Source organism: Leguminivora glycinivorella, chromosome 14 (genome assembly GCF_023078275.1).
Source record: "Leguminivora glycinivorella isolate SPB_JAAS2020 chromosome 14, LegGlyc_1.1, whole genome shotgun sequence".
In the NCBI taxonomy this organism is placed as follows: domain Eukaryota; kingdom Metazoa; phylum Arthropoda; class Insecta; order Lepidoptera; family Tortricidae; genus Leguminivora; species Leguminivora glycinivorella.
In genome coordinates, this window is record NC_062984.1 from 20,691,118 (window position 1) to 20,713,743 (window position 22,626).

Sequence of the window (22,626 nt, forward strand, 5' to 3'; positions counted from 1 at the left end):
CTTACCGGGATTCGCACCCAGGACCGCGGCTTAGCCAGGCAGGGTCACTACCGACTGAGTCAGACCGGTCGTCAAGAAGATAAAGTTCGTTTATCCTTTTCCTTTATTTTTTTTTTGTGGTAAAAAGGGACAAACGAACTGTATCAGCTTGATAATTTTAATTAATGTTATGAATAAGGAGGTTAGTGTGCTCCTATTGCGCAATACACGGGGATCATTTCCTTGGCTGTGTAGCATGTACATGCGAACCACCATCGAGTTGTGTTGTCACGCACAAACACAGCGACAACTGTATGCTCAACGAGCCAACAACTGCGACATGTTGCGGCGAGAAGTGGACGATAACCTAAATCTTAGAAAACTTACAATTTAATACTAAATCTTAGAAAATTATACTAATGTGGTCTAGACTTCGATGCATAGTCGAATGCCATTCTAGAAAAATAACCCTGTTTTTATTCACTAAAATCATCCAGTACAATATTAAATTTATAAATTATAATTTCAGAAATATTTATGGATTTATGAAATATTGTAACAATATATATTTATGTTCTACACAATATTATAAATGACACGGTGCCACCCCCAAAATAGCGACTAAAGAAAATATTACGAGGGACGTTTAGTTCCGGAAAACTTTTTTAATAGAAACCCTTATACGAAACGAGATACTCGCCTAAGCTATTTGAACTCCGGGCCCTCTAGTAAACAATTGGACCGCGTTATGTAATAACGAACTAAGCAAGAAATATATTCAGAATTAGAAACCAAGGTTGAATGAAAAGCGAAATATCTGATCACAATCTATTTTTTTCTTGTTTTGTAAAGCCAGTACCTGTTGTACGTAGCGTCACGTATTAAATGTACGTAAACATATCTAAAACAATATTTATTCAATGAACAATTGAACAAAATGGCATCATTGGTATGCATAAACAACTCCAAAGTATAACTATCTACAGTTTAAATGTACAGTTTTTGAGTAAACATTCAACTCCTAAAGGGCTCACTATTATTGTCCTGAACAGCGTGTGAGTTAGTCGGTGCTAACTTTTCCTTCTAACTGACATACCACTAGCTTAATATTTTTTTTTTTTTTACTCAGGAACGCTTGACTACTTCTTACATAACACAGTTCCGTTCTCGCGTCGCATTCACGAGATTTGCGGAGGATTTTCCATTTGTAAACAAACCTGTACTACTTTCGTGTCCTTCTCCAGATTTGTCTCCAAGGGAACCAGGAGATCCACGTAGAACGCCTTCAACTGAAATAAAAAAGTACATTTTAAAATCCTTCGGTGGAAAACGCTCACGCGATTAAGGCGCAGAAAAATAATAGTAGCTGTGTAAGACTTTTAAGACTTTTTTAGCTGTGCAACCTTTTTCTAGAATTTTACCGTTTTTAAAGTTTGTGCCTATTTTTTTTATAATGTTTTTTTTTCTATTCTAATTGACTCGTCAACTTTTTTACCGAAAAACCAGTATCTAGTTTTTTTTCTGCGTCTTGTCCCGGCACACGCTGAGACTGAAACCCTTGGGTCAAAAAATAAGCATTTTTCGTACTTTTGCTCAATATAAATTTCAAAGACATAATTTGATCTGTAAATCTATCACGGATACTAATAAACTATTTATATTCTTATTCTAATAAACAAATTACCCTCTTTGTAGCGCCGTCGGGGAAAAACAGATGTTATTTGATAAAGTTTTAACCGGCTAGGGAAACATTAATTCGCTTTATGGCCCAAGCATTAGCCACAAAGAATTGTCTAGACGTCGTCTATTAGGTTTTTATTTAGAGAATGGGAGGCTGGTTCTGATTTTCCAGTATGTTGTTGTTTTGATAAGAGCTTCAACACCTTCGCTGCGACAACTAAGTTAAATCACAGGTAACTACCCGGTACCTACCGCACCGAACATGTTAAGATTGATTGCGCCGAAAGGAGGTGTAGTCCGGTTTTCAAGACGACCGTCAAGGTCCAAGATTTGTGGACACTAATCAGAATTCAATAAATAGCTCTGAGAGTCTAGTGATGTGCCGATTTCTTTACTTTATAATTAACCTTTGCTTGATATAATGAGTTTAGTGAATCTTGTGAGGTTTTACTGTCAATTCAATATTTACTATGAAAATTACAAAGTATTTGTAATAAATTTGTTTAACTGAGCGATCCATTGCATTTCACTTGCACTAATGTGATTTCGGATTTGAAGCGCGGAGGTCGCGGGTTCGAACCCCGGCTCGTACCAATAAGTTTTTCGGAACTTATGTGCGAAATGTCATTTGATATCTGCCTCTCGCTTTTCGGTGAAGGAAAACATCCTGAGGAAACCGGACTAATTCCTTCGGGTTGGAAGGTCAGATGGCGGTCACTTTCGTAAAATTAGTGCCTACGCCAAATCTTGGGATTAGTTGTCAAAGCGGACCCCAGGCTCCCATGAGCCGTGGCAAATGCCGGGATAACGCAAGTTGGATGATGGAATGTGATTTCGGACTCGACGACTCAAGGTTTGAGGTCGTATCAAAATGAGATTGGAATCATATCAAACTGTTATGATTTCAGAATCAGTTTTCCGGATGCTAATAAAAAAGTCACTTACGATATTCATCTGCTGGTCTTGTATTTCTCGGTAGACTTCCACGACTTTCATTAAGGCGGTCCCTGTAATGAGAAATAAGTCTTTTATATTAAGCTGAAAATAACACTTAATGAAATTTGAATAAAAAAGCCATTTCATTAAATTAGGAAAAATATAGGAAGCTTTGACATTTATTTTGTCGAAGTTTCTAATCTATTTTTTAGAACGTTAGTAGGCGGAAAAAGGTTCTTTTACTCATACTCATACTCATTTATTAATAATATTGTGACATATTACACGTTACAATTCATTTAGGTACATAATTATTATATGGTTGGTATATTAAAATTAAAATTATCATATTAGTATTCGTAGTTAGATATGTCGATATAAGTATGTTAATAGGTACATTTAAATTACATTAAGGAATATTGAGCATTACATAATATTAGAATAAAATGAATACAATGTTCTGTGAATATCAATTTGGTAACTTAAAAAATACAAAATTCATTAATGTCATAAAAAGCGTGGGTGAGAAGCCATTTTTTTAATGCTCCTGTGAATTGGTTCGAAGATTCTATACAAGTTTATTTACAGTTAAACACCGGAAAACCGCAATATATCAGCTCAAATAATTATTAAAGTAGAAAATAAAAAATACATTAAACAAGGGTTAAATTCTTACAAATATTTCGAGCTTTCCCATGTAAAAAGCAAAATTATAAAAACGTGTCTAGTTTCAATTTTCCTCAAAAAAAATTTTCGCTTTATTTACCGATTATGTTTGGTGAATTTGGTAGACTATAATGTAGGTGAAATATACTATGAAAAGCGCGTTGTAACTTTTCCTAAGTAAGATCGGAAGAGATATGGGAAAAGTTTTAAGTGGGCTTACGACCATCATTACTTTAGAAACTCACAATAAATTGAATCTTGAATAATCTTCTTTAAGCCAAAGTCACTACAGTTATTTACAAGCTTCATCCCTTTCTTCAACAAAACGGTAATTTTAACATATAAAAAAAAATTTCAACCCCTTAATTTTACAAATATTGCCAATAATGACAACTTAAGCAGGTTTTTTGGAAATACAGGCGTCAGATGTCTGATGACCACATCATGTCGACATAAACAGATGAGCCAAAATCGCCCCATAATTCATTTCTGTTTTTTTTTTCAGCAGCAATGTACTGAAAATATTAAGCGATGACAGTAAATGAACTTTGTAACTGTGAACGAGCGTTTAACGAGAGTATTACATTAATTATTTTGTTTGGATAAAATTTTAATTTCAATGAGTTATGTAATTACATTCATTATAATATCAACTTACTTCCTATAGTAATATCCACCGATAAGAGATTCGTCCGTTAGATTTACACACTGTATAAATAGACACACCTACGTATTTGAAAGTCACTAAGGACATCGACCAGGATCCAAGTTATTAACATCGGTATGTGTAAATAGATTGACAATTACAATATTTAATGTAATGTTTATTGATTAGTTTTAGAATGGAGATCACGCGCAGGTAAGTGCCGTGTGGGCAGACTGCCAATTTGTTCAATGAATGAACAAATAGGTTTACTGTGGACAATAAAGTTAAAGCTGGGGCTAAAGCTGTTCAGAAAAATGTCTTTAAGTCCATGTTGGTGTCATAAGAAGCGTTATGGATTAGCAACGTGCATGACTATCGCGCAACCTAACATCCGTAAATCTTTTTTTATACCCCGTCGGTGGCAAACAGGCACACGGTCCTACTGATGGAAAGCTGTCACCGTAACCAATGGACGCTTGAAACTTAAGTGGTGTCACACGCGCATTACCGACCTATTAAATCTTATAGATATATTAGTAGAGCGATTCTTGAGAAAGGTTTTGTAAAATTTTAGTTATTTAGTTATAATTTCTTGTTTGATCTTATTTGTTGTATGTAATTACTTAATGTGCACAATAAAGAATATTATTATTATTATTTGTATCTCCGTTTGAAACTCTCGGGTCTTTCGAGCCCGGTCATTTATAAGGCGTGCGTGGGGATATAGATCCAACACGTAGAGGCCGTTTGGAGAGCTTTGATGTCATGTAGAATTATTATTATTATTATTATTATAATTTAGTTTTATTTATTTGTAAGATATTAATTTCAGTATTTTTATTATGTTTTATTTGTTATTATTAAATAAACTTTTATCAATATGGTGATAAGGATAACACGGTTGTAGTAAATAATTCGTTTAGGGTTTGTGTACATCGAGAAAAGAAAAATGGAAAAAATTGACTCATAGGTACGTGTATATTTGGGGCATTTCACGAGAATGTAGCTTACGACATGCTTTTGCCTTGCATGGCAGATATTTCAATGTAATCCATACAGCTCGAGAATATACTGTCAATTTTTTAACCAAGTCATGAAAGGTTGACAGACACAACTTCACTTTCTTAGCGTCTTCAGAAGTATTGGAAGAATTTTATGCCTTGTATTATGTTTCACAGGTTCTAGTCCTCCCGGAGATGCGATTTTTCCATGTTTCCTTAATTTCAAATATTTATAGTATAATGTGTGAATGTTACCTATGTCTGCGCATCCTCCCCATGTCCCCTGCTGGGCCTGACGACCCAGCTTTCCCACTGCGTCCACATACAAACGGGAAGCGGCAGCAGCTCCTGTAACAAAAAATGGGAAGAAATTAAAACTGTGCACATATACTTGTATTGATCATTTGTGACTAAAAAACTATCAAAATTACAAAAATCAGCAAATAGGCCTCAGGGGCACCTTTAACCGTCAAAGTGTACGAGGGGCAAATTACAATGAGGAGGCACACTCAAAGATTATGACATGGCGCCACCTAGTCCATTGCACAGATAAAGAATTTTATTCGTGAGAGCGAGAAGATATTTTTTCTCTCTCACACATATGAATGATAGCGACATGCCTAGACACTTAAACAGGCGCCGCCTGGTAGAATAAAATGTCAGTGTGCCTCCTCATTGATAATAGGTGGGACAGGTAGGCCCAGATAAAGATGGTGGACCGATCTTGATGCCTTCCTGAACAAACTGGCCGGAAAAAATGGAGAATCGGGAGTCATGGTCAGCTAGGGGGCCTTTACCCAACAGTAAGGTTTTAAAATACTTAAATATGCTAAAATAAAACGAAAAAAAAAAAACTAATATTTGTCCTGTTGTATTTATTTAGGTCAATATAATCAGCAATGGACGTAAGACCTCTGAATGAGAATGAATCACTCAAGCACTCGTGACTTTCCTAAGCTGCGACCTTCCCTTAGTACTTATTATAATCTTTAACGTCGTTTATAAATAAACATTACGATGATAAGACTAGAATAACCACTTAAAAGGTTAATTAAGTCACGCCATTAGAAATGATTATTGAAGTTAAAGGCTAAGTAAAGGTGAACCAGAATTACTAAAATAGCTAGGTTATTGCTAATATCAACTTAGCAATAACCTAACCACAAAAATAAAATTTTGAAAAACCCCATACACACACCATAGTGGACCTAGTGGACCGATTTTTATGAAACATGGCTAAGAACACTCCCGACTAACTCAGCTTTCAAACAAAAAAAAACTAAATTGAAATCTGTTCATCCTGAAGGAGCTACGATGCCACAGACAGACACACACAGACAAACAAATAGACAGCCAGACAGACATACACGTCAAACTTATAACACCCCGTCGTTTTTGCGTCAGGGGTTAATAAGGTATAATTACTAGTTACATAATAACGAAAACCTTCATTATATACACATAATTAAAACTTAGTTACATCACATACTTTTCCGTTATAAAATTACGATTATACCCGCAACCCGAAGAGATGAAATGTGTGAGATAACTCGTACATCAGCGTTTACAACCCTTAAATAGTCTGAAACACCATTTAGTTGTTGTTTAGCGAAATATATTAGTTCACCACGAGCCGGCCAGTGTTGGATAGGACTAGAGTAATTGTTTGGTCTTTTGCTTTAAAACTTGACTCAATAGCTCAGTAGGTATATTTTAATAGACGAAACATAACTTTTTATCTTTTAAAAACTCCGAGCCTCAAAACAGATTTGAATTATTTTCAGACAACTTTACAAAACAATTCAAACCAAGTATAAAATAGGTAATAAGTATGAAGAAGTTATGCATGAAGCATAATATAATAATGATAACTTTTGCTATTTCAGAACCGTTATTTTAGGTAGTAGATTTCGGACACATTCGTCATATCAGCTACATAAGTTCCTAAAAATGCATTTAAGTATGTACTTTTTGTGCACTTTCGCCAGAGATTTCAACAATGACAAACTTAAAAGACTAGAAATGAAACACCATTCAAAAATTTTTTTTCAAACTGTAAAGATAGATAGATAGAATACTCTTTATTGGCACACCTCAGAAAAAGATACAGTGGAGACGAGAGCGGAAATAAAAAACATAATCAAAAAGAGTAGGTGCTTCGAAATAAAAAATCATAAGTTTTTTTATTATCGACTCTAATTTACAAGTTGTAAGTCTATTTTGAATGTTTATTGACACCAAAAGAATTAGTCAAATTCTTCTCAAAACACTCAAGTTACATCACTACCCATAAACATACATCACTACCCACAACTTTATCACGAACATTGTGCCTAAAATTATAATATCTCCTGTTGCTTGTAACAAAGTAGTTTGGGGTGAAAGAGATAATAAACAGATAGAACGGTTTCATGAGTATTGTAATACAAAATTTAGAGAAATAAATTTTCCTTCCGTGTTTACTAGCTGTGCAGATAAAATGTGTCTTGATCAACATCATAGGTCACTTTTGGATAATATGTACTTAAATATAACATGTATACTTGCGGAGGGAGCGAAACTCTGTTATAATTCGCCTAAAACTAAGAAACATAGGTACATACCCGGCTGGAATAAGCACGTCAGCTGTGCTCACAGGCAGGCCCGGCTATGTTATCTTATGTGGTTATCGTGCGGCAAACCGGTTTCAGGGGACGTGTATACTAGAATGTATGAATCTAAAAGAATGTTCAAATCTAAGCTAAAATATTGTCAAAATAATCAAGATCAGATACGAATGGACATTATTGCGCAACAACATTCAAGTAAAAAGTTTGGTAAATTCTGGAAGTCAACGAATAAATTAAATCCTAGGGCGGCACTGCCTGTGAGTGTAGCGGGCCTGCATGAGCCGAGTGATATAGCCAATGCGTTTCAGCGCCACTTTAAGGTAGAATCACCGTTGTCGCCCGCGTCTCACATGTGCGATGCTGAGAAATATCCGCTAGCCAATATTGTAAGTTTCTCTGCTAAACAGGTAGCCTCAGTTATTAATAAGATGGTGCGAGGAAAGTCTCCTGGGAAGGACAGTCTTAGCATAGAGCATTTGAAGTACGCGGGTGTACACCTACCTAGAGTTCTAGCATTGTTTTTCAATCTTTGTGTAAATCATAGTTACCTGCCGGATGAGCTTATGCATACTGTAGTTGTCCCAGTAGTTAAGAACAAAACGGGCGATGTTTCTGACATGTCCAACTACAGGCCTATCTCGTTAGCCAATGTTATCGCTAAGGTTCTGGACAGTCTGCTCGACGAACAGCTGGATAAACACATCCGCCTGCATGACACTCAGTTCGGCTTTAGACCGGGCCTATCTACCGAATCTGCAATACTATGTCTGAAGCAGACTGTCCAGTACTACACGGCCCGAAAAACGCCTGTCTATGCCTGTTACTTGGACCTGTCAAAAGCATTCGATCTCGTATCTTATGACGTGTTGTGGCATAAGTTAAAACATGAAACTGATGTACCGGACGAAATTACCTCGCTGCTTAAATACTGGTACGATAACCAAGATAACAGTGTAAGGTGGGCTGGAGCATATTCGGGGACATATAGGATGAAATGTGGGGTGAGGCAGGGGGGGTTAAGTTCGCCCCGCCTGTTCAACCTATATATGAACCAACTACTGGAGGGGCTTAGCAGTGCCAGCGTTGGATGCTCCATAGACGGCGTACGCATTAATAACATAAGCTATGCGGATGACATGGTGCTGCTCAGCCCCTCGGTGGGTGGTTTGCTTAGCCTGTTGCGCATATGCGAGACGTACGCGGAGGCCCATGGGCTCAAATACAATGCGAGCAAAAGTGAGTTGATGCTATTTAAAGCGGGTAATAAAACGTACAAAGTGCCCCCTGTAACACTTTGTGGCACTCCTTTAGCGCTAGTAAAGCATTTTAAATATTTGGGCCACTGGGTCTCTGATGACATGTGCGACAATATGGACATTGACAGGGAACGCAGAGCGCTGGCTGTGCGTTGCAATATGCTGGCCCGTAGATTTGCACGATGCACTAAGACAGTTAAGGCTACGCTTTTTAAAGCATATTGCCAGTCCTTCTACACGTGCAGTCTATGGGTTAGCTATACGCAGCGGGCATACAGCGCTCTGAGGGTGCAATACAACAACGCGTACAGGGTGGTTTTCGGGCTGCCGCGGTACTGTAGCGCCTCGGGTATGTTCGCGGAGGGACGGATCGATGGCTTCCACGCGATCATGAGGAAGCGGTGTAGCTCAATGTTGAGGAGGTGGCGCGCCAGCTCGAATGCCATCCTGTGCACGCTGGCTGACCGGTGGGACTCACCGTTGCTGAGGCATTGGGTGCAGCTACATGCCCCAATGTGTGTAAATTTATATTAATTTTAATTTTATGTCTCTTTACTAACCTTAGATCTAAGTGTTAATGTATTACTAACAAAATATGGACTTTTGTTCGAAATAAATGCAATTTATTATTATTATTATTATTATAAAGCAGTAACAGAACAAGCTCGGACGGCCATACATCGTCAACGCACCAGTTTACGGCCCGTACCGTCAGCTATAATACTCCAGATAAGCCAGAGACAATTTGGCAAGCACCACGTCCCAGTTCCGTAGCCAACTGAGGTTTTGCATATAGATGCACCCATTTGGCTTACGGTGTATAAAATTAATTGCCTCCGCTTCAATAACTCCGTGTAAGTTGGGAAGATGTACAAAGTTTGTGTTGGGATGATTTGAAGTGCGATTTTTAGACAAAGAAATAAAATTAGGATAGAAGTCGGACTAGAGCCTATATTATCTAACAAGCTTCTGCCCGGGGCTTCGCTCGCGTTAAGTTCGAAAATTACGGAATGTTCCATATAATCTTCCACCCCCCCATTTTAGGGAAGTAGGTAGTTAGTAAGAGACGAGTAGCCTATGTCACTCTCCATCCCTTCAACTATCTCCAATTAAAAAATCACGTCAATTCGTCGCTCTATTTTACCGTGAAAGACGGACTATCGTGAAAGACGGGTATCTGACTATTCAAGAGACATCGACATGAACAAAATGCCTACAATCACAAATAGGTACCTGATTATAGCCTTAGGGTAAATTACCTAAGTATGTTTACACAAGTCTCACACGCTAAAACTGGTTTTTAATAAACAAACTAAAGTTTATTGACCTAAAGTCAAGAGTAAAGTCAAATCTCGCTTCTTAATTTATTTAACGCCAAATAAATTGATGACCGCATCAGTGAATGAATGAGGCATTCGAACCATAAAAAAATAACACTTTTAACTCTAAATCTCGCGTATTGTACTTATTGGTTGAACGCGGTAAAGACATGTGACGTAAACTCCGTATAGACAGAAAAAGTCTAAGAAAAAAACGTATAGGTACCTCGAAACCATCAAGAAAAATGTACAGACTAGATGTCGCTACACCTTTCGTTGCTTCACGGACAGATGGCGCTAGTATTCATATTTCACAATTTTAACACACATCAAGTTAAGAATATGGGCCAAATTGTCAAAATTGAGATTCAAAACTTTTAAGTCTGTGTCGAGAATTGGCAGTCTTTGCACTCTGAGTACACATGTTACTTTGACAGTAATTCTCTATTATACTCGATCCTCTTTGAATGCGGTTAATATCAATTTATCACTGACCGTGGTCACGGAAAAGTGAAGTCCGAGCAAAATCTCAAAAAATATGCTTCTAAAATCTAAATAGCAAATTCTACTCTCATCAATGTACGGGTAGAGCGAGAAGATCATGTGAACAAGACGAGATCAATTTAATATTCATTTGTATGTTCAAATGGGCCTAGATCGTGAACGGTACCCTTGGAGAATATTTGATGCGAATACCGATTCGAAAAGGATAAAAACAGGGTTCATTTACCCTTAATGTCCAAGATATCGCGTAAATGTTTGGAAATAGGGTATAATAAAACTATACTTCCCGCAATACCAAGTGGCGACTGATGTTATAGTACTATCACTCTCAGTCGCACTGGGTCTCCATTAGCATGAAAGAGATGCAATATGACTTCAGTCGCCAGTTAGTATTGCGGCGAGTATAGCAACGGTGAACGCTTTACAGCTATCGCATGGGCATGGCTTTTGTCTTGTGTAATGCGGAAATAGTATTAGGTAATAGTTTATGTAAGTAAATGAAGATAAATTGAGTACGGGTGAAAGATTTTTATAATATATGCTTTTTATGGTTAGGTGCAGTTAGAGGCATACATTTCTAAGCGCGGATTTGAATTAAGCATAAAATTAAGCGTAATTTTTAACACCCGATGCAAAAACGACGGGATGTTATAAGTTTGACGTGCCTGTCTGTCTGTCTGTGCGTGTGTCTGTCTATGGCATCGTAGCTCCCGAACGTATGAACAGATTTATATTTAGTTTTTTTTGTTTGAAAACTGAGTTAGTCGGGAGTGTTCTTAGCCATGTTTCATAAAAATCGGTCCACTATGTCGGGGTTTTTTTTTAAATTTAAATTTTCTGGTTAATTTATACACGAATCACTTTCACAGTTCTTAATAGGCTATTTAAAATGATTTAATGCAAAAATATGGCACACAAACCTTCTCAAGGTTTTGCCGACAATGAGACTTGAGTAAAAGTGTGTAATTATTATAATTAATAAAATTTGTTTTTGAAGCACACTAAAGGAAGAATCATGCCGATTATCTTTGAGCATCTTACATCAGATAGTACCTAACCGGAGGATGACTCCATCATACCGTAATGACTTCATTGTTTTTAAATGTCGACGAATGACCGGTACGATACTGTGAGATAAGACTATAATTGATTCCACCGAAACGTATACTCACTAAACTTTTTCTACGAGTCATCATCTTCATCATCAATGGATGGAAATATCATCATTCATGCAAGTTAAAATTAATGTTAATAGAGTCGTTCATCGTTGTATCAACATCGAATTACCTAGCAACCAATTGTTTGTAATAACCGTCTCTGATTGGCCGATAACGCGACAGATAAAAAAAAATGTGTTTCAGATGCAGGAAAATTTGCCAGGTATCGCAAATTAGTATAGAAATTGTATGAAGTTCTATTTTTGAAATTATTACAGTTAACTAAAGTCAACTATAATGAGCTTATTATAATTGAGTCGGAACTGCCATTGAGTATCCAACACTAAAAAGTTAGCACTTATAGTTTAGTCTGTGGTGTCCTAATTGACAGATTACAGTCGACAAGTAGAAAAAGTACAATATGATACTATTTATTGCGCACCTCATATACGCGCACCTACATAAGTTGTTCTGCCTGCGATTCAGCGAGGAAATGCTGCCAGCATCTTGGGCACTATTCCTCAGACTTAGATTTTTAGTTTTTTTCTTAATTGCCTAGTTTATAATATTTGTATCAAATTTTTATTTAAGTGTTATTAATAAATAATTTTCAGTACTTTACAAGTAAGGCACAAGACGCAAAACAAAAAAGAAAAACAATTGAACAGAGGTAACAGGCGGTATCGCTTAATTGCGATCTTTTTCAGACAACCTTTAGGTTTCGTAGATAATAATAGGTAGGTAATTAAAATATACGGTATATGGCTTCAAGACATATAAGAAGTAGAATTAAATACAACCAAACAACACAAAACATTGATAAAAATACATACTTAAGTAGGTACATATATATTATTATTTATTATTTATCTGTAATGTCATTCAAATATGTTTTCAAATAAATAAATAAGCATAATTATATGTACATAAACATATGCACCCACTTTCAATGGGTACAACTTTTAACACAATTTCAACGAGCAGTTTCATGTAGATACTCTGTCTGCTTCTTTTGGGAATGCGTGAGTTTATTTATGTACATACATACATACATACAATCACGCCTGTATCCCATAAAGGGGTAGGCAGAGCACATGAAACTACTCAAGTTTCTGTGCCACTCTTGGCAAATAAGGAGTTGAAAGAAACTGTGACATTGCACACTGAGAGAAATTTGCATTGTGAATTTAACAAGTTCGACTTGCTGCGGTTTATCCGTTTGAATCAGCCAAACGTATGTTTAAAACAATATGTGTCAGGTTGTTTTTATAAAATCGACTTGTTGATTCAAATATATTGCCGATTCAAATGACAAGTAGCTTGTTGTTTGAACCAAAGAGCACGTAGGCGCTATTTTAACCAAAAAACTTGTTGAACGAACATGAAAACTGGTTGTATTTTCTCTCAGTGCAGTTTATTGCAGTTTATTTATGTATGTATATGTAAGAAAAAACTCACCATGTAAGGCTTTCAAATAAGCCTTTCCAGCCGTTATCATCTGCCGGGCCCCAGGATTGAATTTGTCCAAAATGTTCTGAAACAAGACAAACATAATATTTAGTAATTTAGGTATAATGATATTCTTACTTCGTAGGCTTCTTAAGCACAGTATAATCGCGGTCTGGCGCAGTCGGTAGTGACCCTGCCTGCTGCGCCGCGGTCCCGGGTTCGAATCCCGGTATGGGCATTTATTTGAGTGATGAATACAGATATTTTGTTCCTGAGTCATGGATGTTTTCTATATATATAAGTATTTATATATTATATATATCGTTGTCTGAGTACCCACAACACAAGCCTTCTTGAGCTTACCGTGGGCCTCAGTCAATCTGTGTAAGAATGTCCTATAATATTTATTTATTATTTATTTATTTATAAAGAGTACTATCGTACAGTATGGCCACTCCCGCTCCCCGCTGAAAGTGCCGCCCACCCCCTCTCGGTCACCTCACAGTTACCGCAGGTCAAAAACGCGAACAGTCGGCCTGTCATATCTCACTCATACAAGCATAGTACGCGTTCACCTACACGAGCTTAGACTGTGTGCTAGGAACGCGCCTTTTTAACCCCCGACGCAAAAACGACGGTGTTATAAGTTTGACGTGTCTGTCCGTCTGTCTGTCTGTCTGTTTGTCTGTCTGTCTGTCTGTCTGTGTGTGTGTCTGTCTGTGGCATCGTAGCTCCCGAACGGATGAACCGGTTTAGATTTAGTTTTTTTTTTGTCCGAAAACTGAGTTAGTCGGGAGTGTTCTTAGCCATGTTACATGAAAATCGGTCTACTATGTCGCGGTCGGGGGTTTTTTCAAAATTTTAATTTTGTGGTTAGGTTATTTTTAATTTTATGTCAGCTCTAAGGTTTTGTTAAAGTTTTACTCCCATAGTTCCGATCACTGCTCATCACACAAAATTACCGGGATTCGAACCAACGAGTATCGGCTTACGATATTGTCGTTGGTAGCTATCTCTATCACTCTTCCGTATTGGCGCGAAAGAGCCAGACTGTGTTTCGATCGGCGTTTAGCGTCAACGATTGTCATCCGGATCCGGCTGGGCCGGCTGTTATCAAAAGAAAAAGTTTTGTAACCAGTGAAATCAATCTGTCCATTCATTGTTAGTGGAGCGAACAATTGAATCAAGTCATCTTGCGTAACCACATTACGTATTTGCAAATTAGATCAATATTTCATTCGTTTAACGGTTTGTTATTTATCTAGCAGTAAAGTAGGTATAACAAAACATACCTAGTAGGAAATAAATACGGAACACTAAAACAAAAACTTTTTGTCACACTTTTTGGAACAGTTCATAACCTAACCACAGGGCTGGGGTGTTATAAGTTTGACGTGTCTGTCTGTCTGTCTGTCTGTCTGTCTGTTTGTCTGTATGTCTGTGTGTGTATGTCTGTGTGTGTGTCTGTCTGTGGCATCGTAGCTCCCGAACGGATTCTTCTTCCTAAAAATTCAAACTTCTAGTTCTATCCACAGTATCCACACGAAGTAAGGGGGTTCAATAAGGCCTGAATTGCTTCGAGAAAAGGATGGTACAGCCATGCCGCTTTTTTTGTTCGACTTGGCGAGGGTACTGCCGTGCCCCCAGATTTAAAAATTAATTACCTAGCAACCTAAAATACTCGTATACTTCAAGAGAATCACCATATCTGATTCGGTGAATGTTTCTCACTTGATGGTCTTATCGGAAGATCAGCGCTGGAAGTCACCAGCAACACGCTAAGATGAAGCTATTTTGTGGCACTTCATTCCTTTCAGTCTTGTTGTTATTATGTGTATTTTGTCATGCCTGTGTTCACCAATAAACGTTTATTCTATTCTATTCTATTCATATCCCTCGCTTTCTCTAGCCAGTTAATAAACAATAAAATACCATACAACATCAAGAAACGCATTAGCCAACACCCAACAGAAACCGTTACTAGTAATTTTAATCAAGCCTACGCAGTACATTTGCAATTGCAGAAACGAGGTCTACGCCGTAAAGAGAAGGAATGCGGCCTCTCAAGGATGCGAGGTGCGGCTACCTGCCGGCCCGAGCATTCCGCAAATATTACTTAAAACATCTTGAAAGATTAAATGTAGCCTTTTTAGAATATTTAGAGGTTTTAGCACTAAATCTTGTCCATTAGGTATGTATTTGAAATCATTTGATGGGTGTTATACTAAGTATTGATTAGCAGTCTAAGCTCAACTCTTGTACTTCTTTAAAGTCTTTAACCGTGGCCTAACACTTAAAAAAAAATACTATTGGGAGACTGCTAAGGAATATTATATGATTTATATGTCCGAAGCCAGATGGTAGGTAGGTATAAATTAATTAGGATTAATAATAAATAAAAAGCAACTCAGCTTTTAGCTAAAATACAGTCATGATATTCTAAGCCTTCTTAAGGCTTTAACTATGTCCTACTTTGAGTTAAAAGGATTAAAATCAAGAGTGAACAGCCATCTTCTGGGCGAGCTCACTCCATCGTAGGCCACGTCTTTGCCTTTGGCTAGTCTGTGGCCAAGAGTAAGCCCATTTATAAAAAAAAGGTTCTGGATGTTACACGTGTGTCGTTTACCTTCAAACTTGGGAAAATCCATTCTGTTTTAAGGTTGAATATATAAAAAATGCAAAATGATCTGAAAGAAGATCTTATAGAAGAATGGATTTACCCAAGTTTAAAGATAAACGAAACAAGTAGACGTACATAAATTTATTTGAATAGGCATTTTCTGCCCAACAAGAAATTATGATAACATCTTGAAACGCTTACCATAGCCGAAGAGTTACTAAGCCTTTTTAAAGGCTTAATGGTCTTCTACTTTGGGTAAAAGTTATAATACATTAACTTGATGTAAATCTGTTTTGAATTAGTTTATTTTTAAATAAAATAAAAATATAGCAGGAATATTTTAAAACCAGTTTCACAAATGTTCTTTTTTTAAAAATGTGTGTACCCGTAACAAATAGTACCTATACCAGGGGCGGCTCACTCCGCGATTCTATCGTCGCGCTACAAGTAATGTCAGCGGCCGCGAGTTCGCGGCCCATTTATTGGCGACGACCTTGGCGCGGCGCAATAAAATTCAATGTTGGCTGCTCGCGTGCGGTCCGTTTGTTAATGTAGGTGAAGAATTTAGAATGGCGTCATTTTGTGAACATCAAAGGAGTGAGCCTTCTGTACTTGTACTATTATATATTCTGTGCCTATACATCACCTGTACATCAGGCTAAAAAGTCATGTATACATATTTTTGGCACTTAAAACGTACCTATATTTTATTGCTGACTGTACGTAGATAAACCGAAACGCGGCAAATGACCCAATATACGCGCCTTACAAAAAGCCAAATGCACTTCCTTTTACCCTAATATCCAGTGGTCTGTGCCACGTGGGGGCTTAGGACCTAGCCAACGATACACAATCTTGTACGCTTCGTAACCGTATTTTATTTACTTATATAATAAGAAAATTACAAGAACCTGAAAAACTAAGATGCGCCACAGAAACTTGTAAGAAGTTTATGCGTGGTGCAAATTCATCACTCCGCTCAACTGCTCAGATATAGACGAGGCTACCACGGATGTTCGTTTTCAAAAATAGCGCATTTCATTCTGACTTCTGATATATATTGTATAGATCCCAGACATCCTATAAACAGATGTTGCCAACCAGTTTTGTGGTCCCCCTCCTCTCTACCCGACAATAATTAAAAGTAGCATACAAAGATTTATAAAAAAAATATCAAACCATGCCGTGTACCAAATGAAAGGGCTTATTTAGTATCCACGAATATATAGCATACTATAACATTTCTTACGTTTTATATTATTAGAGTAGGTGGGCATTTTCAGAATTTGGGACCCCTAAATTAGCGTAAGTACTTAACAAAAATTAACTCACTGTCAGTTTTGTGACGTTAATTAAGCATGAAATTTCAATAAAAATATTGTTTTTAATACAGTGGCGCGACAGAGCCAGATAGCGTTTCGATCGCGTAGCGTTAACTATTGTCGCTTCTGCTAGGTCTCGGGGCCCCAGTACGTGTTAATGTGTTCGGAGCCAGCCAAGTCAAGTTTGTAGATATGTGTTTGTGTATATGCACGCAGCGTTCGTGTTCAAATGTTAAGGATGGTATTAGGTACATAAATATCAGCGAAGTTTGTTTTTGTAAAAAGGTCGACGAGAATGTAGTGTTTTCGGCATATAAAACTTGGCAGTAAATGTTTCAAAATTTATGAGATATTTTATAGCGTAAAATATTGAAATAATACTATCCTGGAAGAAAAAGAGATTGGTCATGTTAATACATGACCAATATACACCGTGTTTCTATTGAATTCCGTTAACTTCGGCATATGGTTAGGTTCATTGTAGAAAACAGAATGGCATAGTCAGTTTTCTTAAATTCGTGTTTTTTTCTTAGAAAACCATACACCTGCGATAGATGTTACTTCAATTGCTGATTGAGACACGGGCTTTACAATTAACTCACACTAAGTAAGTGTCAAAACTATGACATGTCAATCACATATCGAACACACAAAGCCCGTTTCTATCGTAGGTGTAAGATGTTTTTCAGAAAAAAGTTACGAATTAAAAAAAAAACTAACTAAGCCTTTCTGTTTCCTATTGGACCTAACTATTATGCCGAAGTTAAAGGAATTCAATAAAAACCACGATGTATATAGACCAAGCAAAATTGATATCGATTTATAGTCTCTCCAGTGAAAGTGGTATTTTCTGTCTGTAACCTTATTTATAAAATTTTATAATTAAGTTAATTTTGATTAAATTAACTTTTATTTTCCCCACTATCAAAATTGCTAGCGACTTAGATGAGTAGGACTATAGATAGTATAGATAAAAGATTATACAATAACAGCAGTAATAAAATTTTGTATTTCATACATAAAGTTTGCAAAAGTATTTTTCCACAGCAAGCAACTCAAATACAATAATTAATTGGCACCAAAATGAAAAGGTTATAACATAGAAAAACCAACAAAATAAAGACGTTTCTTCCAAGTCACGCGTCGAAATCGTAAAAGCTAACCTGTGTACCAATTTCAAATGATATTATGAATTTCAATACTAGATTGTATTCCGGTTGATATAAAAAGATGTCGTACGTGTGCGTAGCACGTTATGGCGAGAAAGGGTGGCACGGGTCGGCCATGACGTCGCGCGGTAGCGGGAGCGGCGAGCGGCGAACATAAAGCACAAAAAGTCAAATCAGTGTGATACCAAATCACTGTCCCATTGCCGATGATAAAAAATAAGCGTCTAAGGTCTAGTTTTTATGAACTACAATTTTCGAAGGAGTTGGTGAATTGAATAGCAAGAAGTGAGGGTAATAGAGTGTAAAGAAAGTTTTCACCGGCGGTATAAACACTGAATACCCAGCGATCAACTGTAAACATATCTCTGTTTGTTTAACCGACACGAGATATCTATGTCCATAGCTTATCGTTTATCGATCCTAAGAACGCCGCTAATCGAACGAAAATTAGATCGATGCCACTTTAACGGTCAATAAACGAATTTTATTGCATGTAAAAATCGAAAAATGTTTGACTTATGGAGGGTTAGCCCTCGGGTTAACCCACCATTTTATATGGAATTTGACAGATGACAGCCCACTAACCCTGAGTACTTAGTGGTTGGTGCAAGTGAGCCTTATTGTCTCGCTCCAACTTACAACCGCCGCTGCGCTCCTCGTTATCGCTTCCGCGCGATGTCGTGGCCTGTCCCTTATGGCGAGAAAGGGTGGCTTAGAGCCGGCACGAGCCTGCCTGAGGCAATTTGGTACCAAATGTCGTTTGCTACGTGCCTCCCAAATAAAGAGGATGGGATAAAGCCTGTATAACATTACGAATTGTTTGAATCATTCGCGGCGAAAACAAACTTGTGTCAGTTGGCGTGGTTTGTATTGTAAGATAAATAAGTTTATTTAAGGCCTACTTATACACCTATAAATCTAAATAATACAACATACATACAATCACGCCTGTATCCCATAAAGGGGTAGGCGAGCACATGAAACTACTCAAGTCTTAGTGCCACTGTTGGCAATTAAGGGGTCGATAAAACTAAATTGGGCCATTTCAGTGACAAATTGATTGAGTGTGAGTGAATGAGTGATTAATAATATATAAAAATTAACCAGACGACTACCTACTTTCAACTACAATAAGCACACTGATCAAACTAAACTAAAGATAACTAAACTAAACTAAACTAACTAAAGAGATTCTCTTATTAAATGGGTATAATGGAAATTCTGCCAGTCAGCTGAAAATTAAACTCTAGTATTAAAATGAGATTTAAAAATAATGAATTCAAGAGCAATACATTTGTCAATGGATCTAATCTTAAAGGGGACAACTGATGATAGTGATGATTAATCTGCCGTACGGAAGCAGCCTGTCAGTTATTTGGCGCTGTCACTTTTTAGTTCTAAATAACTGAGAAGTCGTGGTCAGTGGTCACCCGGCGGAATTATTATCAGAGAAACACTTAACTAACCAATATTAAAGTATCTACCTTGTTTATTTACAATAGTGACCGGTTCGCCACGAATACAATATACCGCGGTCTCAGCTTAAGATCGGGAGTAGGCCGATCTAAAGTTAACCTCCTAAAATGGGGAATCGAATCAACCCGGGACAAAGTGTTGCACTATGCGAATGTGGTGATGTACAAACAACGCAACCTATGATGCAATGTTCCCTGTGTCCAGCTAAGTGCACTACAGAAGACCTTATAAAAGCTACCACTCGAGGGTTGGAGGTGGCAAGATATTGGCAAAATATTATTTAGTTTAGAACTTATGATCCCTTCACACGATAAGAAGAAGACTTTCATACAAGTAGAGAAAGTGCGACAAGGATGTAGGTACCAAAGCGATACACCATGCTGATACCGCTGCTAGAGAAGATTTGTGGTCGGTTTGTCACCCCACCTGACGCCGTGGCTTGCATGGACGACGATCGTGCGACGGTCGCCGTCGCGTCTCATCGCCTATCATCCACAGTTCGTCGACGCCGCCCTAAGACACTTCCATAGAGATCGAAGGTTCGATTTCGTCGCGCCGCGTCGTGTCGCATCGTTGTCGTCCAAGCCACGGCGTGATGACCACAGTATAATAAAGAGTCCTATCGTACAGTATGGCCACTCCTGCTCCCCACTGAAAGTGCAGCCCACCCCCTCTCGGTTACCTCACAGTTACCGCCTGTCAAAAACGCGACAGTCGACCTGTCATATCTCATTCATACAAGCATGGTATGCGTTCACCTACACAAGCTTAGAATGTGTGCTAGGAACGCGCCTCTTTCATATAATTTGATCGCCAGTGTCCGAGATGTGGCGTGACACTGCTTATATAGTCTATGTTAAAGACTTTAAAGCCAATGATGAGTATACCCGTGTGTGTATTGAGCCTATATTGTTAGTACATATGTAATTAAGATCGAAAGCGGTGACTGTAGGGTTGTGTCAGTCGTGTCAAGCAACGAGACATTTAACTTGATTGCCAATTTGCTTTTGACGTGGGTTTCACTTTGTCTTTGTATCAACAGTGACTGTCAAAACATGCGAGCGTAAACACAATTTAGAGATGTCAGAATAGATGTCATTTTATACGCTTTTGGGCTGTTACAGGATATTCTTACAATTACGTTATACATTTTCTAGCGATTTTGGTGCAGCACTATTGTTGTATTGTATTGCATATGCAGTGTAAGTCAATTAAGGATTAATGATAGTAATTTGAAATGAACCTTAATTGATCAACTAAACACTTTTTAGGCCATGCTGTATTGCAATTGCTGGAAAATGTACGGTGTGTGCTTACAAATTCGCAGGTGAAGGGAATTTTAACCTACCAGCAGGCCTACAATCTTCGCCGCGAGATAGACTACCTGTCCTTATGTCATTAATACAATTAGACAAAGACGTGTCATCTATCTCGCGGCGACATACTCCCGCGGCCATCATGTGCTAGGCCTACAGAAGATCTTTTCAAATCTACCAACACAATACAACTTTTGAAATAAAGAAAAATGCCCCATTACAGACGGTCAACCAAATATTGCCACTAAAAAAAGAGGCGAAATTAAAATTTCCCATGGAAATTAAACCTCCGCCCCTACATTTTGAAGCCTTTTTTAATGGCAAGATTAACCGTCTATAAGTATGTATTTCACGATAAAAGAGTCTAAGAAAACATAACGCGAGTCAACTGATGGACAGCCGACAATCAAAACTCAACTGCACCATTAATTCCTTTTTTCCAATATCTGGACCCTCCCAACTTAATTTTGTAAGTGCGCATCTATTTTCACCCCTGCCCCAGAAAGTAGGGCTGCCACACGGTCGGGATTCGACAAGATTCTCCCGATGTTTGTCATGTCCTCCCGACTCCCGAAATTTTACTTTACAAAAACTTCAACCAAAAATCGAAACATTGCTGTTTCGGCGCTTGGGAATAAGAATAAAATGTTTAGTGAAAAGTTACAGTTAACCTACATTAAAGTTGTTGATCATTATCAATTTATCATGTCATTGTTTCATATTGAGGGACGAAAATTCCATTTGATTTCGATAACGCGTTTCCATATTTCCAAATAAATAAATAATTATTATTATAGGACGTTCTTACACAGATATTATGGAGTTAAAAAATATTTAATTCGCATATCCGGAGAAAAATCCTACAATCCCGATAAGATTTTTCGGCCATTGGATCTGGCAACCCTACCGGCAAGCATACGCGGACCCTCAAGATTTACGCCGCCGACGCGAGCAATAAGCGGGCCTCGTAACGCGTTAGCTATTTTAAAAAGTACAGTCGGCGACGAAAGATTATGAGATATGACATCTTTGAATAGTTTTCCGTAGGTATAAAGATGTGGAAAAATCTTTATTTAGGATAGCAAAAACAGTAATATATAGCAAAAAAGAATATGACTAAAGAATTAAAACTATAACATTAAAACTAAAATTAAACCTAAAATAAAACTGTTATAAAGAGAAACCCCGTCCAAAAGTTCGGCCTGCGGCAAGGACCCCATGACACTGGCGGCGTTACCTCTTTGTATTGTAAGATAAATACGTTGGCAGAGGTACGCGCCAGCCCTGGGGTCCCCTGTGGTGTCGACCAGCCGTACCGACAGTGCCCCCATAAATATGTTAAACAGAAAAACTTTTGTGATTGTATTAAAAAATAAGTAAAACTCCTATTGAAAGAACTGCCATGCCAAATATTTGAAATCAAACTTATCATTTTTTATCTCTGTGATCAGGCTTTTACTGTTTTTTTTTTTAATAAAGTCTGCTAAACTTTATTGCGTATTTATATTAAACTATATTTTC

The 22,626-nt window shown here is 37.6% G+C and overlaps 1 protein-coding gene across 5 annotated transcripts in view; it reads right to left on the reverse strand.

Annotated features, from left to right (window-relative positions):
* LOC125233499 (brain-specific angiogenesis inhibitor 1-associated protein 2) overlaps window positions 1-22,626 on the reverse strand; it is a 473,288-nt gene that overhangs the window by 11,105 nt on the left and 439,557 nt on the right. For all 5 annotated transcript variants that reach the window (XM_048139541.1, XM_048139540.1, XM_048139537.1 and 2 more), the window contains 4 exons: window positions 13,212-13,287; window positions 5,164-5,256; window positions 2,605-2,666; window positions 1,197-1,268 (listed from right to left, as the gene is read on the reverse strand). In XM_048139541.1, coding sequence (XP_047995498.1) covers window positions 1,197-1,268; window positions 2,605-2,666; window positions 5,164-5,256; window positions 13,212-13,287 — 303 coding nt within the window. The remainder of the gene's footprint in view (window positions 1-1,196; window positions 1,269-2,604; window positions 2,667-5,163; window positions 5,257-13,211; window positions 13,288-22,626) is intronic.